Source organism: Xenopus laevis, chromosome 7L, assembly GCF_017654675.1.
Source record: "Xenopus laevis strain J_2021 chromosome 7L, Xenopus_laevis_v10.1, whole genome shotgun sequence".
NCBI lineage: Eukaryota > Metazoa > Chordata > Amphibia > Anura > Pipidae > Xenopus > Xenopus laevis.
The window spans coordinates 108202734-108222571 of NC_054383.1; the positions used below are offsets into that span (position 1 = coordinate 108202734).

The 19838-nt window shown below is 41.8% G+C and overlaps 1 protein-coding gene across 1 annotated transcript; it reads right to left on the minus strand.

Moving 5' to 3' along the window:
- Nucleotides 1-3558: 3558 nt before the first annotated feature.
- On the minus strand, nt 3559-18929 carry LOC121395493 (extracellular calcium-sensing receptor-like). Its single transcript, XM_041569063.1, has 5 exons — nt 18672-18929; nt 14595-15392; nt 12757-12975; nt 11727-11850; nt 3559-4469 (listed from the first exon to the last, which is right to left on the minus strand). The coding sequence occupies exons 1-5, from the start codon at nt 18927-18929 to the stop codon at nt 3559-3561; spliced, it is 2310 nt and encodes a 769-aa protein (XP_041424997.1).
- Nucleotides 18930-19838: the final 909 nt, after the last annotated feature.

A 19838-nucleotide genomic window follows, 5' to 3' on the forward strand; every position in this document is an offset into this window, starting at 1 on the left:
CAGGGGCGAGGAACAGCAGTGGGCCTTGGGGTGCCTGCTATGTAAATCCAGCCCTGTTAATGCTTATTTAATAAAATGCTTTTCCAGTTATTTACCATTTTGGACATCACAATCCAAATTAAAAAAACTTTCCACTGGGATTAGTTGCTCTTGCTGTAGCCTCCTAATGCAAACCTACACTGCACTGGGTTCTAGTTAATACATGAAATAATGGATGATATGGTGCTGTAAGTGTATTAATAAAATACACATTATGCAACCCATGTTTTTATTAGTATGATCAAAAAAGTGGCTATTCGCCTAACCCTACATAGGAAACGCTGTGATGATATTTTTTCATTAGGCTAAATCTAGCCGTAGTTGATACATACATGACTATGAATTCAACCCACTGCTAATATAATCAGCTACCATAATCACAATAGCTCCTGCATGATCCATAAGGAGTAGTGATGGGCGAATTTATTCGGCAGGCGCGAATTCGCAGCGAAAAAACGGGTGCCAGCATCAAAAACAGACGCCGGCATCAAAAATGAGATGCCGGCACCTTTTCGTGAATTTTTCGCCATTTTGCGAATTTCGCTGGAAACTCGCCAAATTCGCCCATCACTAATAAGGAGACACAATACCCAGTCATTTCAAACCAGTTTCCAGTTTATATGAAGTGACCATATACCCCCAACAAATTCTACTCCAATATAACTAAAAATAACTTAGTTATATAACTTGTTGTTAAATAGAAATCTAATCTTACCAACCTTTAATTCCATCTCATCCTCCTTGTCTTCAACAACTCTACTGTCTCCTCATATTTATAACTTCCACTCCACTACTTTTCACTACTTTTCACTACTTTTCACTGTCCTTACCATCCTCTACACTGGTTTTACCAGATCTTGGAACTTGTGATTTGCCAAAACAGATGTCCAAATACGTTCTTCATTTACAAGGTGCAATGGACACAACATAGAATGTGTCTTCAGTTTTAGGAAAAACACTACATTGCTGGTACAAAATATGGTGATATGTAAATTTTACACTTTGTGCTTCATTCATAAATGAGCCTTTACATTGACAAGGAGTATTGATGTACTTCCATCATATTTATGTTTACATATTTTTCATCTTTGATCCTTTGATCCTTTTGGAATCTTGTAAATTGTGGGATTGGCAATTTACAAGATTCCTGATTTCAAAACGGCATATCAATATCAACTCCAGGGTATTCCTTTTTATAAGTCACACTTCTGAGCACATATCAAACAAGCCAGTCTTATAGTGCAGATCATGGAGGTGAACCTTTGCAATATAAAGAGATGGGTTCTGCCGGCGTCTCCGTCTCCCTTATGTTCCACCTGTACATCCACTCACTGCTGAGACCGGAAATGATGTCACACCTGACACATTTCACAAAAGTTGCCAATCCCACCAGAGAGTGGAGAAGCCACATGCTGATTTTTACTGATTGAAGAAAACACCATTGCACCTTATTTTATTAATTTTACCTTTTGAAGCAAGCACTAAAAGCACTTTGTTTGGCTTAATTATAATTTTATTTTGGAGATAGCACCTTGTAGAAATCACTAGCACTTTAAAACACACACAAAAACTGTGCATAGACTTTCTATGGTTCAAGACACACACAGATTAGTGTTGTAACACTTTGGTGATAGCACTGAATTTTAATAATATTTCACTAGGTTCTCTTATTTGTTTTTTTTTATAGCCTGTGGCACTGAGATAGATTAATGACCAAATCTTATTACCTGGAACTTTAATCCCGGAAGTATGTTTATTAGGTCTAGTAGATGACATTGTCCCTTTGAATAAAACCAGAACCCTGTTCAGAATATTATTTCTTTATGCCAAGAAGCTAGTTACAGTGAAGTGGATGAGCCCCCAATCACTGACTACTCAACAATGGGTGCAACTAATAAACATAAAACTGCCTGTTATTAAGTAAACCTACATAGCCAGACAATGTTTCCAAAGGTTTGAGAAGGTATGGGACCCATGGCTGGAGGCCTGCTCAGAGGCAAACCCCCAGGTCTGATAATATAACGCTGGGCACCCTGCCAATGCAATTTGTTGGTTCTTTAACACATGCTTTAAAGGAGAAACAAACCCCTTATTTTAAAAACCCCTACCCACATATACCCCCCTCCCTCTTCCCCCCCCAGCCTAGCTGCTACCCCGGGCAAATGCCTCTAACTTTTTACTTACCCCTCGGTGCAGATTCAGGCATCGGAGTTCATGGCAGACATCTTCCAGGTCTTCTCGTCTTCTTCCAGTCTTCAGCAATTTCCATAAATTTTGGCGCATGCGCAGTTGTCGCGAACTGGGAAATTGCTCCAACTGCGCATGCGCCACCATGCCACGTTGTTACATTACTGAAGTCCCGGAAGATGGCTGCCGTGAACTCCAATCCCTGAGTCTGCACCGAGTGGTAAGTAAAAAGTTAGGGGCTTTTGCCCAAGGGGGCAGCTAGGCTGTGAGGGAGGAGGGAGTGGGGTCAATGTGGGGTAGGGTTTTTTTAATAAGGGGTTTGTTGAGAAAATGCTAAATAAAAACCTTTAAAAAAACAAATAAACATGAATGGAAGTATAGGAGTGCCGCATATCCCCACAATAGCAGCTATGAACTATAGCCTGAGGTAGTTTGATACTTTTACAGTTGTAATAATAACACATTTAGACTGCACTTATTGCAAATTAATGGGATTTACATTTAATAAATTAAATCACTACAACTCATTTTTTTTCTAGAAGTATCTTTAATTTTACACATGATCTGATAACTTTACCACACGGTAAGACTCCTCCTGGTTCACCACAATTAAATAAATGCAACAGCACCATACTTGCTGTAGAGGTGTTGAATGCATTTCCCCTTTTAAAGTGCCTTCTTCTGCCTTTGTATTTTGTATACAACCATAACAACTCAGAAATTCAGCATTTGGTCATCTCCATCTTGGAAAAATATTCTTTATTCTCTTCTTTATTGACACTATGGGGCAGATTTATCAGGGGTCGAATTTCGAGGGTTAAAAAACCCTCAAATTCAACCCTCGAAGTAAAATCCTTTGAATTCGAATATCGAATTCAAAGGATTTTAGCGCAAAACGTTCGATGGATCGACCAAAAAAAACTGGTGTGGAAGGTCCCCATAGGCTAACATTGGACTTCGTATGAAGTCAAAGTTTTTTTAAAGAGACAGTACTTCGATTATCGAATGGTCGATCGATTTTTACTTCGAATCGTTCGAATCATTCCAATTCAATGGTCGAAGTACCCAAAAAATTACTTCGCAATTCGAATATTTTTTGATTCTAACTATTCCCTCGAGTTTAGTAAATCTGCCCCTAGATGTGTTTTTTCACAAATCAGTATTATGTAGTCAGCTGAACACCATGAACAGGAATAAAAATGAATTAAAAAAAAGATGTCTCTTTCTGATTCCAAGTGGAAAAAACAAACACTAAATCCTACCTTTCTCTAACAACATTTAAAATAAAAAGAGTGCTGAAAATATGAAATTCTATAATCCATACAAGAAATGTTATTTTAATCTTTTTTGAATAATTATAGTTTTGTTTCTCTTGTTCATCTTTGGATTCAGTATAATAATGTAGACCTTGGGTAAAAATATACATGCCACTAATCCACTGCTTGATGATAAAATAGCAAACACTTCCACTGCCACCATGTACTTCCCTGTGGTGCTGAGGTAGGCTGGGATGAAGGAGATCCAAACAGCTCCAAATATCAACATACTAAAGGTGATCAGTTTGGCCTCATTGAAACTGCCTGGCAACTTTCTTGCCAAATAAGCAACTACAAAACATAAAGTAGCTAAAAATCCCATATATCCCATTGTGCATGAATAACCTGTTAATGATCCCTTGTTACATTCCACAATAATGGTGCCCATCTTAGATTTATTGTCTTGGTATTCAAAAGGAGGAGAGTGCGCAAGCCACCCAGCACATATAATCACTTGTATAGCTGTGCACACAAGCACCAGGGTGTTAGTTACTCCAGAATTCAACCACATTCTCCTGCTGTTCCTTGGCTGGGTGAGGTTGAAGGCGATCACCACCATCATTGTCTTTCCCAAGACACACGAAATGCACATGACAAAACTGATCCCAAATATAAATTGCCTGAGGATACAGGTTATAGTAATGGGACGACCAATGAACATTAAGGCACAAAGATAGCAGCAGAACAGTGAAAGGAGAAGGAGGTAACTGAGATTCCGGTTATTAGCTTTCACAACAGAAGTTTCTGAGTTTCTTATAAAAATTGACAGGATGCCAAGAGGAAGGAGAGATCCCAGTACTGAGATAGTAGCCAAGGTGCCCCCTAAGGGTTCTTTAAAAAACAGAAATTCCAGGATCCTAAGGCAGCAGTCATTGTGTTTCTGATTTGCCCACATGTCTTCAGGGCATTTCATACAACTTGTTGAATCTAATAAAACAAACAAAGCATGATTAGGAACAATATGGGTTGGGTCTCAGGCTTACAGTATACAATGACACTGAAGAGTTGTTATAATTTCACCAAATTTATTTAGTAGAGGCAGCCATCTTTTATAAAATGTAGACAGCAATGTAAGGGGTTTGTGGTTTAAGAAAAAAGCATAAGAGCACATTAAGGTTGTGATGATTGCTGAGATTGGTGTGACTCAATGGGGCAAATTCACTAACCTGCGAAGTTGCGCTAGTGCAGGCTTCGCCGCACTTCGCCAGGGCGCTGCTAATTCACTAAAATCCGAAGTTGCTCTCAGGGAGGCGAACGGTAGTGAAGTTGCGCTAGCGTTAATTCGTCAAGCAAAGCGAAGTTATGCCTAATTTGCATACGGCGCCAAGTTAAAGTACAATGGACGTATATGTAGCAACAAATACATAACACTACACAAGCCTGGGAAAGCTTCATAAAATAAAATAGAGTTGTTATTTTGCCCTATACATGTGAAATGTAGGGGGGAAGGAGGGTACCCCCCGAAAAATTCGATCTTTTTCAGCCTATCACCCATAAAAAAAGAAAAAACGCCAGCATTTTTTGGGACTTAGAAAAATTTTTAACTTTTTTTGAAGCAATCCCTATCTATTCTATGCACTTCGCCTGGTCTGGGATAGCGAAGGAAGTCTGGCGTAAAAGGTAGCGTAGTTACGTCCGTTGCACAAATTTGCCAGGCGTAAGTGTGTGAAGTAACACTAGCGAATTTACGCCAGCGTGAATCAGCGAATTAACGAAAATGCCCTACGCTAGCGAATTAACGCTAGCGTTAGGCGCTTCGTCCTTTAGTGAATTTGCCCCAATGATGTCGTTGTGCACAGCAATGCCATCAAACTGGTATTGCCTTGATATAAACAAGGGACAGGGCTTTTGCCTGCAAATTCAAAATAAATTGCTCAACTGGACCACTTTCAATGCCCAGTTTTATATTTCAGTTTCTAAGTTTCTGTGTGTGCTTTATATTATATATTTGATGATTTATCGATTTCTGACTAGTGATGGATGAATGTGACCTGTTTCACTTCTCCAAAAGTTTACGAAATGACTAAAATACAGCAAAATGCATTGGAGTCTATGGTCATTTTTGAGGTGAAAAAGTTTCCCTCATCATTATTTCTGTCTTCCTGCCTGCTCCTGGCATCTGCCCTGACTGGTGCCAATTACAATATTGATTAACCCATCAGATATCTGGGCTTTTGGCCTGTATCTACATACTCGAGCTCAAGTAGTTCGTTTGGGAGCCCAGAGTTCCCACAGCACAGAGCCTAAAAAATCCTTGTAATTTTGATGCTGAGAACCGGAAGAGTATGTGTTAGTTGTCTGCCTTTCCCCAGCCTCTACTGAGCATGCTCTCTGACTATGACAATATTAACGTTAAAAAAAAGGTACAATATTGCAAACTTTGGGGAAAAACAGGAGAAGAAAGTCAAACCACTGCATTCTTTTTACTCTTGGTAAAGGGTCCTGTGCGGCCAGAAATGTTGCCTTTTTGTCTACTCAAATGAGCCATATAAAGCACAACAGAATTGTATTGTCAGTGTGCTGCGGTCGTATTGATGTTATTATTTTTACTCTTATTGACAGCTAGATCATTTATGCTTGACTATGCTTTCGTATGTTAATGTCACGATCGCCGCCCGGAGCAGGTCCAGGAGCTCCGGGCGGCACGTCCTTCCCTGCCGGCGTCGCTTCCAAGATGGCGGCGCCCATGGCCGCCACGTGGGTAGCGGCGCCGGCGTGATGACTTCAGCGCACCGACGTCGGCGCAAGGACGCCAATGACGTCACTATGGCGCCAAATTTGAAATAAAAATGCTACCTGGACGCCAGGATGGCGCCCAAGTATAGGAATTCATTTCCTAAGTGTTTCCTGGGTTTCCTGTGTGCTGATTTTGCTGATTCTGTTCCTGATTACTTATCTTGACCTCTGCCTGGACTTTGGACTTTGCTGTTATCTGCCTGCCCCTGAACTCTTGCCTGGATCCTGACTACTCTTTGAATTAACCCTTTGGACACCGCGACCTTGCTTCCTCAAGAGGGCTTCCTCCTCGATCCTGACTACCTCCCTGGAGGGAGCTCCCGGCTCCCTGACATTATACTTGGGCCATGGATCCTACTGAGGAAGCTACGCCTGATGTCGGACGAGCACTCCGCGGACTGGCTTCCCGCATGGAGGAATATGAAGCCCAGCAGTACCGCATAGGTCAGGCACTCGATACCCTTCTCTCCCGAGTGCCTCCTGCGTCTCCTGCTTCCCAAGCAGCGGTAAATCCTCCCATGGCAGACGTCTCGTCTAGCACAGGTTTCTCGTCTGGTGAGCCTCGTATTCCGCCTCCTCCTCGCTTCAGTGGGGACCCACAGGCCTGCAGAGGTTTCGCTACACAGTGCCAGATCCAGTTCGAGTTTCAACCCTCGCACTTCCCCAATGAACGTTCCAAGGTGGGGTATGTGATGTCTCGTTTGGTGGGCAAACCGCTTGAGTGGGCAACATCTTTTTGGGAGAAGAATTCTCCACTGACTTTTGATGCCAAGGCGTTTCTTCAAGCGTTTCGTACGGTGTTTGATGCCCCGGGTCGGGTCACAAATGCTCCTTCTCGTCTTCTGCAACTCCGTCAGGGAAGCCGCAGTGTCAGTGACTATGCTATTGACTTTAGAACTTTGATGGCTGAGACTTCCTGGAAGGCCGTATTCTATCAAGGTCTGTCTATTCGCATTAAAGATGATCTTGTCTCCAGGGAGTTCCCTGATCTGCTGGAAGATCTGATTGCACTATCCATTAAGGTGGACACTCGTCTTAGAGAGCATCAAGTAGAGAGGGAGCGTTGTAAACGATTTCAACCCGTGTTGGCACCTCGCTTCCAGAGACCTCTCTTGCAAACTCCAGCTGCTCAAGCCTCTCCTTCTCCTCCTGAGGAACCGATGCAAGTTGGAAGGGCTCGTCTCTCCGAACAAGAAAGACTCCGTAGACGAATGGCTGGCTTATGTCTGTATTGTGGCGGACAGTCTCATTTTGCGAACTCTTGTCCGGTGAAGCCCACGAGTTCTGTTTCCCGAGGTATTTCCAGGGTAACTCATGTAGGGGGCACTACTCCGAAGTCTCAAGAGAACTCTCACAGGTTTCTCCTTCCTTTACAGATTCGCCTAGCCACTAAGACCATTGTCGGCTCCGCTTTCATTGACTCTGGAGCTGCTGGGAACTTTATGGACGCTCTTTTCGCCAAACACATGGAAGTTCCCTTATTCCCATTGTCCACTCCGCTTCGTGTCACTGCCATTGACGACAGACCCCTTGTGGCTGAATTTATCTCCATGACGACTGGTGAATTGCCTATGCAGGTTGGGACGCTGCATAAAGAAAGACTTTCGTCCCTAATTATTTCCTGTCCATCAGTTCCAGTCGTTTTGGGTCTCCCTTGGCTGCGCCTGCATAATCCCACCATTGATTGGTCCGCAGGACAGATTTCCCGTTGGAGCCCATTTTGCCAGAAGCATTGTCTTCCTGCTGAACCCCTCCAGAGGGTGAATATCTCTATGTAAGGGAGCCGGGATGCTCCCACCAGGGAGGTTGTCAGGATCAAGGAGGAAGCCCACAAGGGAGTCAAGGTCGCGGTGTCCAACAAGGGGTAAATCAGGAGAATAACCAAAGTCCAGGCAAGGGTTCAAAGGCAGGCAGAATATCAGCAAAGTCCAAAAGTCCAGGCAAGAGGTCAGCAACAAACAGGAACAAGATAAGTCTTCAGCAAAGCAGACAGGAAACCCAGGAAACTTCATAGGAATGAATCCTATACTTGGGCGCCATTCTGGCGTCTTGGTAAGGCTTTTATATTTGAATTTGGCCCCATTCTGACGTCATCGGCGTCCTTGCGCCGACGTCGACGCGCTGACGTCATCGCGCCGGCGCTGCTACCCACGTGGCGGCCATGGGCGCCGCCATTTTGGGAGCGACGCCGGCAGGGAAGGACGTGCCGCCCGGAGCTCCTGGACCTGCTCCGGGCGGCGATCGTGACACTCTATGTCTGATCTGAAGACTCTACCCTCCTTTTACAGGGAGTTCTCTGATGTATTCTGTAAGAAGTCTGCAGAATTCCTTCCTCCACATCGACAATACGATTGTCCTGTCGATCTTCTGCCTGGAACCATGCCCCCTAGAGGTCGTACTTATCCTCTCTCTCCAGCAGAAACCACTGCCATGAAGCAATATATCCAAGAGAATCTCCAGCGGGGGTTTATTCGCCATTCTACTTCTCCTGCCGGGGCTGGATTCTTCTTCGTGGAAAAGAAGGATGGAGGTCTACGTCCCTGTATTGACTACCGGGGTCTTAATAAAATCACCGTTAAGAACCGGTATCCCTTGCCCCTGATTGCTGAACTCTTTGACCAACTGAAGGGGGCTAAAATCTTCACTAAGTTGGATCTCCGTGGGGCGTATAACCTTATCCGCATCCGGGAAGGTGACGAATGGAAGACAGCATTCAACACTCGGGATGGGCACTACGAGTACCTCATAATGCCCTTTGGTCTCTGCAATGCCCCCGCTGTCTTTCAAGAATTCGTGAACGACATTTTCCGGGATCTCTTGGGAAAATTTGTGGTCGTGTACCTAGATGACATCTTGATTTTCTCCAAGGACCTTGCAAGCCATCGCTCTCAGGTGAAGGAAGTACTCTCTCGTTTGAGGAAGAACTCTCTCTTTGCCAAACTGGAGAAATGTGTGTTTGAAGTGTCCAAGATCCCTTTTCTGGGCTATATCATCTTCCCAGAGGGTTTCGAGATGGATCCTGTGAAAGTGTCAGCAATCCAAGAGTGGCCTCTACCCCTAAGTACTAAGGCAATCCAGAGATTCATTGGTTTTGCTAACTACTATCGGCAATTCATTAAGGGATTCTCTTCTCGTATTGCTCCAATCCTTGCTCTCATCCGAAAAGGGGGTAAACCCAGCTCTTGGCCCCCACCTGCTGTTGAAGCTTTTCAATCCTTGAAGGATGCCTTCACTTCTGCTTCGGTTCTCCGCCATCCTGATCCAGAGTTACCTTTCTTCATCGAGGTGGATGCTTCTGAAGTTGGAGCCGGAGCTATCTTGTCCCAAAGACATCCCTCTGATGGGAAGCTGCATCCATGTGGGTATTTCTCTAAGAAGTTCTCTCCTGCGGAGCAAAATTATGATGTAGGAAATCGAGAACTCCTGGCGGTTAAGCTTGCCTTAGAAGAGTGGCGTCACCTTCTTGAAGGTTCCTTGATCCCAGTCACGATCTACACAGATCATAGAATCTTGAATTCATTCAATCTCTCAAGAGGCTGAATCCCAGACAAGCAAGGTGGTCTCCCTTCTTCTCTCGATTTAACTTCGTCTTGACTTTTCGCCCTGGCTCCAAGAATCGGAAGGCCGATGCTCTGTCTCGAAGTTTCACTCCGGTGGATCGTACTCCTGAAAGACTAGAGCCTATTATTCCTCCTGTCAAGATCATCGCTTCCTTGTACCCTCAACTCGCTGATAAAATCCTGGCTGGTCAATCTTCTGCTCCTCCTGATACCCCCATTGGGATGGCGTTTGTTCCCTCCGAGTTACGTCTGCCCATTCTTCAACAGACCCACTGTTCCAAGCAAGCTGGACATCCCGGTCCAGAAAAGACTCTTGAACTCCTTCGACGTTTAGTCTGGTGGCCGACTATCCGAAAAGATGTCAAAGACTTTGTTGCTGCTTGTACCGTTTGTGCTACATCCAAACCTAGCCATTCTCGCCCCAGTGGGTTATTACAACCATTGCCTATCCCATCTCGGCCATGGACTCATTTAGCAATGGACTTTATTGTTGAACTTCCCCCCTCTGGTGGTAACACTGTGATTTGGGTAGTGATTGACCGCTTTAGTAAAATGTCTCATTTCATTCCCCTGCGGAAGCTTCCCTCTGCTGTGGAGTTGTCTCAGCTCTTCATCCAGTATATTTTCCGTCTGCATGGTTTTCCTGTGGAAGTGGTCTCTGACAGAGGTTCTCAGTTTACTGCTAAGTTTTGGCGTTCCCTGTGCAAAGATCTGGGTAATACTCTCCAGTTCTCCTCCGCTTATCATCCCCAGACTAATGGAGCAGCTGAACGAGTAAACCAAGCTTTGGAACAGTTCTTGAGGAATCACGTCTCCCTTTGTCAAGATGACTGGTCTGATCTCCTCCCATGGGCGGAATTTGCTCATAATAATGCATGCCACACTTCCACTGGAAGGTCTCCATTTATGTCGGTGTATGGTCAGCATCCTCAAGCCTTCCCCCAAGACTTTGTGTTGTCTGACGTCCGGCTGCTGATGACCATGCAGCCCACATGTCTGCTATTTGGGCTGCAACCAAGTCGAACTTAGAGAAGAGCGCTCTGGTTCACAAGACATTTGCAGATCGTAGACGTAGACCCTCTCCTCCCTACAAGGTTGGTGATAAAGTCTGGTTGTCTTCCAGGAACATTCGGTTGAAGGTGCCATCTCCTAAGTTGGGTCCGAAGTTTGTGGGTCCATTCTCCATCTCGGAGGTGATCAATCCTGTGGCTTTCAGACTTCTGCTTCCCCCTGAGATGCGAATTCCCAACGTGTTTCATGTCTCTTTGCTGAAACCCGCTACCTCCAACCGCTTTTCTGTGAATCAGTCTCCCCCCTCCTACTATTTCTGTGGATGGTCAAAAAGAATATGAGGTGGAGAAGATCCTTGACTCCAGAATCTCCAGGGGCTCTCTTCAGTACCTCATCAAGTGGAAGGGCTTTGGCCCTGAAGAATGCTCCTGGGAAGGACACTCTGATGTTCATGCTCCTCGTCTTGTGAGGGATTTCCACTCCAAATTTCCCCAAAAGCCAAGTCCTGGTGGTCCAGAGGCCCCCCGTGAGGGGGGGGGGTACTGTCACGATCGCCGCCCGGAGCAGTTCCAGGAGCTCCGGGCGGCGCGTCCTTCCTTGCCGGCTTCGCTTCCAAGATGGCGGCGCCCATGGCCGCCACGTGGGTAGCGGCGCCGGCGCGATGACGTCAGCGCGCCGACGTCGGCGCAAGGACGCCAATGACGTCACTATGGCGCCAAATTTGAAATAAAAACGCTACCTGGACGCCAGGATGGCGTCCAAGTATAGGAATTCATTTCCTAAGTGTTTCCTGGGTTTCCTGTGTGCTGATTTTGCTGATCATGAAACAAAAGATTAAAACCTGTATTTTCTTTAAGTTTAACCAGACTTTTCTCACCTGTTTCATTGCTAAACTCGTCTTCTGAGCATAAGATACAGTCAAAGCAGCAGACAGGCTGTCCCTTCTGTGGGGCCTTTCTGTATCCTGGAGGGCAGCTCTCACTGCATATAGATATGGGTGCCTGATGTATAGTAGACAGGATGAAAACACAATGACAAAGAACTAGGTATCAAAAATGACTTCTCAGTCTATCCCAGTCCTAATTTTTTGGAGCCACTGCATCAGTGATATGAAAAGCTTCTTGTAGCTGAAAGTAACACTGAAGTAACTAAGTAATAGTAGTTCCTCAGTCCCCAGATTCTAATAATAAACAGATACATACTAATATAGCAAAAAAAGATTTTTTGAGGGGCATGCCACATTTGTTTGTCTAATGCCACATTTGTCTAGGGCATTAGAGGATTTTTTATGTCTTTATTGTGGTTCCTTGGACATTTGTAATAAAAAGTGGCCACTTCAAGCATTTGCACCAACATCACTAATAAAGACGTCCATAGGACTTTTATGAACCCGCCCTGTTCAAATTTACCCAAGCGTAAGAGTACTAACGAAGTTTCACTAGGCAGAAATGAATGCTAGCAAAACTTCACTATGAAATTCTCTTACTGCCAAAGTGTTCGGCTGCTGAGATGCAACTTCGCATTTTAGTGAATTAGCGTAGTGGTAGCGAATTTGCACCTGGTGAAGTGGCACGAAGTGTTGCTGGCGAAAATTCACCCTTTAGTGAATTTTTAAAGAGGTGTGGTGCAAAGTAAGCTAAATGAATGTTACGTATCAGGTGGGCATGATAAGGTATCCTTACCGCCATTATGTTTTAGTGAGCCCAGACCTTGGACATGTAGCTGGTGCCCCATTGGACCCATAAATGGTGTTGAACCTTATTTAACTGATTATCAAAATTACAAATACCTGCAGCCTCATTGTACTTGTTGGACCTATATAAGGGATACCGATGACTCTACTGCATAATGCAGCTCTGCTACTTTACTGTCTTTTCAAAATTTGATATTGAATTTTTTTTACTTACCTCTGTGTAACCTCCACTCCAGAAAATGGTATTGTTACTTCTAACAAAATAATTTGCAGGATATTCTAACTTTGCAAAATTTACAAATTTTGTTTCACCATTGGGAAGAGCTTGCCAATTAACATACTCAAGGTAAGATATTTGGTCCCCATTCTCATCAAAGATCAAGTCCTGGCCAGCACTGTTTTTTACCCTCACACGTTTTACATGCTGCAAAATCTAAACGGGAATATATAAAATAACTTCAACTTAAAATTATAAAATATCCTTGGTTGAATGTTAAATTGGAAAAATGGGAATTATAGAAGTAGAGTATGAAGATTGTGACATCCTAACCTGTCAGTGAGTTGTTATTCACACTTCAGACCAAAAAATAATATTGATAAATAACTTGTTACAATAAATATTTTTGCATCATTGTCCTGCTAATAATAAACCTCTACATGGGGAGCACACCATTTACTAAAGGCTGAATTTAAGTGGTATTGGAGCTTTTTGAAACAATGATTAAACTCTATTTTCTCTAAAATCACAAATATGAAAGTTATTAAAAGATCCGAATCAAAAGAGAATGGAAAAAGATGCTGAAGGACCCAAAAAAAATACTGATAGCTTTAAAAATTCGAATTTTTCAGACAATTACTAGCAAAGAAATATCCAAAAACCTCTGAAGGGTTAAAAAAAGGTCCAATAGGATTTCTATGGGACCACGACTACTTTTAGGTGATGCAGTTTTGTATTGGAGTTTTGTGTGGTTTTTAGAGAAATTAAAAGAAACATTTTAGAGAAAAACACAATTTGAGAAGATAAAAAGGGAAACTTGAATTGTAGTAAATCTGCCCTTTAGATTAATCATATTATTATAATTGTAACATGGTGGGGATTTTGGCTCCTTTTATTTCAACCGCTTGCTGAGCTTTGTACTATAATTATATTCAAAACATGGTCACTCGAGAAAAAATTGATATTCTCCCATTTCAGTTGGCGAAAATATGACACTAGGAATCAATAAGGAGTTGTGAAGTAGGCATTGAACCATCATGCCTGGTTCTAACTCACTCCCAGCTTACTGTTAAGTTTATCAGATACCCCTGTATTAGCATATCAGTCCATTAAGTCATTGTAAAGTGAGATATGGACCTCACACCAGGTTACTTTTTTGGTACTGGTACAACGGTTGTGTTTGCTTCAGAAACATTATTATAGTTTATATAAACACGCTGTTGTGTAGCTGTGGGGGCAGCCATTCAACCTGGCAAAGGAGAAAAGGCACAGGATACACAGGAAATAAAAGATAAGCTCTGTAGTATACAATGGGATTCTTCTGCAATTGGTTATCTACTGTGTATCCTGTGATTGAATGGCTGCCCCATGGCTACACAGCAGCTTATTTATATAAACTATAGTTATTTTTGTGAAGCAAACACACCAATGTTGCCAGTGTGGGGTAACAGAACATTATATTGTCATTCCTTTAAAACACTTTAATTATTTTGGTGTTTCTGTTCCTTTAAGAGTATTTCTACTAAGCTAACCTTATGCAATGTGCTGACCTGCTGTTTCCTTTTCCTATTTTTCTGCCTCCTCACAATATCCGACTAATAATAGCGTTACCTTTGAAATTCATAGCATCCATTATTTGACATGGATGGTTTTTAATGGATTGCATTTGCTTTATTCTGGAGTTGAACATACTTATGTAATAGGACACTATAGATCTTATTTAGTCAACTTTGTGAAAAATATGGAACTTCTATCTACATGGATATATTTTTCCAAGGATGTTGAAACCGGACAATAATTTACATTCATGTTCACTGGAAATCATTTTATTTTACCTTCCATTGTTCCAATCTATTTAAGGTTGAACAAAGGGGTTCGGATTTACAGGAAATCATATTGTTGATTCCATGGGTCAGTGCATAAACTGCATTGTAGATAAGGTTGGCATATGCTGATCCTTTGTCATGATAGCCTTGCTGTTCTAAAGTTTTAGGATTTTCCTGCCCTGTACAATAGATCGATCCGTTGACTGGTGTTCCATTGAGCCACAAACAACCAAAACTTGTTTCCCAAAATGGTTTCATGAAAATATCATTTGGATATAAGCATGGATGAATGCTATAAATGAATTCTCCAAATCCAGGGATTAATTTTAAAGGGAGATTAAGCCCAATAGTACCATTTAATGTTCCCCAGAACTCTCTGTATGAAAAGATTGGAGAATTGCTCCAGCTGCCACTGGCAATCCAGACCTTTCCAGTTACATTTTCTTCAGTTGCGACTTTCATAAAAGGGATTAGTTCTGGCATTGAGCAGTAAAGTAACACAACTGTGGCTGTTGATTTTTTGATGACTTGTAGAATAGAAAGTGTCTGGTCTCTGGTGTGTTGGGCAGATATCCGCATAAAAAAGGCCACACAAATCCCAGCTGCTTCAATGTCTTTTCTCAAGAGTTCACTGTCATACAGGTCAAAGTCATTATCTGCAGCTAAAATTCCTATCCAGGTCCAGTTAAAATGGATCATTAGTATATTGAAATAAAAAGGCTGTATTTTATCACTTATTACAGTGCGCAGAAAAGAGGGAAAACTGATTTTATCACTTAGATAGGCCAACGCTGACCCAAAGCTTATCTGGAATGAAAGTAAATGTGCTTATGTAATATTTCAATGATGTGTCTTTGCTTTATTTAACAAGAAAGGAAATATGGAACATTAGTATAACACATACAAAGTAAAAGGTCCATGGTTAGTAAAAAAATAGTTAAAGCAACTTACAGGGGGTTATTTATTAAAGTCCAAATGCCAAAAACTCAAAAAAAAAAAAATTTTCTTTTACTATAAAATACGAATTTTTAGTGGAAAAAATCAAGTTTTTCAAGATTTATTATACCCCGAGGATGGAAAAAGTCAGACTCTGAAAATCTGGCATCTCAGACCTGACAAGGTTGTATATACTGTAAGTCAATGGGAGAGGTCCCTATCCTATTTGGAAGTTTCTGTGGTCTGAGTTAAAATTAGCCTGAAAATCCGTCTATTTCAGACTTTTCAGGCAAACATCGGAAAAAATTTGGGCTTTTTGGGAAAAGCCCCCCAAAAATGGAGCGATTCAGGAAAAAACCTTCTACAAGTGCAGTGTGAAATGTGTCATTTTAGATGTGCTTTTTTAACCAGCATACAGTACAATGGTCTTCCCACAATTCCAGCATGAAAAATAATTCCATATGAGTGGAATAAATTTAGAGAAGGTAACAGGTGTGATTAAAGCACTGGTGAAAAGTAAATCACTAATAGAAAGTCAATTCTAGTTAGTTTTAATACTTTTTTGTACTTTTGCAGTGTAGGTAGGCTACCAGGCGATGAGCAATGTTATAATACAAATTGGCTGCAATATTATTTGACAAAATATTTTATACTGTGCAATACAACCAGACTCCAGGACACTGTAACCTATTGCTTTGTAATAAATATGAGTTACATGGCATTGTAACTCTTCAATTTACAGTATAACTGGGTGACTAAGGGGCCCATTTACTAACAATTTACTTTTTATATTTTTACAAATCTCAAAAAACTTTTTTTTTTACTATTTTTTTTTACAAAACTCTAAAAATGTGATATTTATCAAAGGAGAAGAAAATCCATTATTAAAAAACCCCTAACCCCCTACCCTACATAGACCCCCTCCCTCCTCCCCCCCAGCCTAGCTGCTACCCCGGGTATTTGCCCCTAACTTTTTAGTTACCCGTCAGTGCAGATTCAGGGCATCGGAGTTCACGGCAGCCATCTTCTTCTTCGGTAATCTTCGGGTCTTCTTCTGGCACTTTGGCAATTTCCGTGACTTTCGGCGCATGTGCAGTTATTTGGAACCGGCAGACTGCTCCAACTGCGCCAATACACCACTTACTTATTAACGAAGGGAAGAAGATTGCGCCCGTGAACTCCACTGGACTGAATCTGCACCGAGGGGTAAGTAGAAAGTTAGGGGCATTTACCCAGGGTAGCAGCTAGGCTGGGGGGGAGAAGGGGGGGTCTATGTAGGGTAGGGTTTTTTTTAATAATGGGTTGAATTCTCCTTTAACTACAAAACCACTTATACAAACTTTACCAGGTAAAAGTTGTCGAGTCAATGGGAGCTGCGCTGATCCTATTGGACCATTTTAAATCAATTCAGACTATTACAGTTTTTTAAGTTTATTTGCGCTAGGAACTTCTGAAAATTCTTTAGAATTTTTAGAGGTTTTTAAGATATTCATATTTTTAAGCGTATTATTTTCCGTTCGTCCTTTTTTATTCGGATCTTTTAATAAATCTGATGACATAAGTAGTTTTAGAGTTTGTGAGATTAGCAGTGGTTTTAAAAACCTCCAGAACCACTAAAATAAATAGCACTCCACAAGTTTAGCAATATTATTGTACGATTTGCATTGTAAATAGGTAACTAGCCACTGAACATAGACATTGCCTGAGATCCAAGAGGGCCAAGTTGGATCACAGATTATAGAATCATAGGCCCTTGAAGCTGGGGTTGGGGTTGAACCTGATAAATAGTGATGGGCAAATCTGTCCCCTTTTGCTTCACTGAAAAATTTGCGAAATGGCGAAAAATTTGCAAAACACAATGAAGTCAATGGGCGTCAAAATAATTCTGACGCACAACAATTTTGACTTGAGTGACAATTTTTATATGCGCGACTATTTTGTCCAAAAACATTAGTGGGCGGTGAAACATGGAAATTCGTCGCAAATCCATGCCTGCTGAATAAATTCACCCATCACTACTGATAGCTTTAAGCTATCCGTGTAACTAAAGTCTATAATCACAAAGGTATGAAAGATGGGGGCAGGACACGTTAACTGTCTGATCTCATTAATAGAGACCACAGGTCTGACAGGTCTGGAATATCTCATATACCAGTTTAAGCATTGATTTTTCACTCAGTGTATAGCTCAGCATAAAGAGGATGTTCTAATAGTCAGACCCAAGGGTGGGATGAGTTGATATAGAATATTGGAACTAAAAGGGAAGTACCTTTATTTGAAAATGATAATTTTTTATATAGGCTTCATCATACTAAAATAAGAAATTTTCTAAATATAATCAAAAAAATTTCTACCCCATTTCTGAAATTATCAACGTTATATTCACTCCACTCTCCCCACTTCAGCATCTGTCTCTTTTCTCTCTCTCTTTTGATGAAGGAGTTGGAAATCTCATTTTGAATAATAGTTAGGTCCAATGCAGCCTTTTGGGGGGATCCTTTTGCCTAGAAGATGCTTTAGAGCTCACTCTTTTAAATAACCAGGAATCATGTCTCTCTACATACAGGTTTTACGACAAGGTTGTTTATTTTGTTCGATTTTGTTTGTGCTGGAGTCAGTTATTTGAGTGAGCTCTAACACATCTGCTAGAAAATGGAGAGATATAAAGATATATTCAGGGCCGGATTTACATAGCGTGCACCCCTAGGCCCACTGTCATTCGTCTCCCCGTACTGTACCCTCCCCTTCATTTGTGCACAGATTTTTATCATTGAGTCCAAATCACTGGGGAATGGAGCATGGGAAATATAAAAACCTATAGTATCTTCTGCCTATAGCCAGTGCTTCCCAAAAAATGCAGATGTGGTTGGGCAGCATGCCACCCCCTAAAATCCTGCCGCCCTAGGCCTGGGCCTTTGTGGCTTTTCCACAAATCCGGGCCTGGATATATTGGATCTAAGTGGCAAAATCTGACACCCAACCAAGACCGAATGATGAGAAACAGATGCTGAGAGAGGGATAGTGCAAAACTCAGAAACAGTACCAAACTCATAATTGATTACATTTATATAGTTTTTTATTTCAGTATGATGACACTTATATTAAAATGTTATGTTTGCAATAGTTCCCTTCTACAACATTTATACATACCTGAGGAAAGCGATAGAGTCCCAGAATTCTTGCCACAGCAACAGAATTGGAGGACTGATGATCTCCTATTAATCCCACCACTTTAGCTTTCTCTTCACACATGTAATTGGGAATTGCCCTTTCACTCCCCGATAGTATCTGTAGCGCTCCATTAACAGCCTGCATTTCATTAAAGCAGGAGTCATAAATGCGAAAGCCCAGTGTAATGTTTGGTAAAAGTTCTGGATTCTCATTAATCTCATTAATAGCAAAGACCATGGTAAGAACATGTAGATAACAGAGAATTGATAGCCTAAAAAACACAGCAATCACAGGGCATCAAAACACTGAATCCAAAGATTTTTGCTGCTGAAAACATAAGCAGGTACTAGTCTGATCATCATTCATGTTAATTTTAGTGATGGGCGAATTTATTCGGCATGCGCGAATTTGTGGTGAATTTGCGCGATTCGCCGCCAGCAAATAAATTTGCAAAACGCCCACGAAAATTCGCCGGCGTCAGAAAAAAATGGACGCCGCCGTCAAAAACGGGCGCCAGCGTCAAAAAACGGGCGCCGGTGTCAAAAACGAGACGCCGGCACCGTTTTGCGCGAAATTCGCAAATTTTTTGGCGAAGAAAAACGGCGCAAATTCGCCCATCACTAGTTAATTTAATTGTACAAAACAAGAAAATGAAGACACATTTATACTTTACTTATGTATTTTTCTTAGATTGACAATAAGTTTGGAGAATCTAAAAGATAGTTTGTGGTATGGAATTTCAATACTTCTGGTTTCCAGTTCCACTAAAAGGCTGGGAGAAGAAAATGTCCATTTGCTTCAATAGATAATGGTCCAGATTCAATTCAGTGAGAAAAAGGTTTGTCACTTGAAAAGTCATGGACGAGATTCAATTTGAGTTGCAATTCAATTCAGAAAAACATTGCACCGTTTATCATGTGAAAACTCTGTTAAAGTCTATGGGAAAGGCTAGAAACTAGTTTGGAGAAACGTTTTTCTGCAACTTGAACTTGAATCTCGTCCATGAGTTTTCACGTCTCAAACCATGAGATAACTTTTTCCTCACTAAATTGAATCTGGCCCAATATTGAATGCCTAGCCTAATAGTCAATTACAGAGAGATTTAAGGCTGGTTGCTGTACCAGATATTTTCAAAACTAGATATAT

Bases quoted from the DNA above. Each gene is read 5' to 3' on its own strand.
- LOC121395493 (XM_041569063.1), bottom strand. From the start codon at position 18,929: ATGGTCTTTGCTATTAATGAGATTAATGAGAATCCAGAACTTTTACCA. The intron at 11,851-12,756 runs GTAAGTAAAAAA...ACTATACATCAG, and splicing joins GGAGTGGAGGTTACACAGAG to GCACCCATATCTATATGCAG. The intron at 4,470-11,726 runs GTGAGAAAAGTC...TTGTTTTATTAG, and splicing joins CGAGTTTAGCAATGAAACAG to ATTCAACAAGTTGTATGAAA.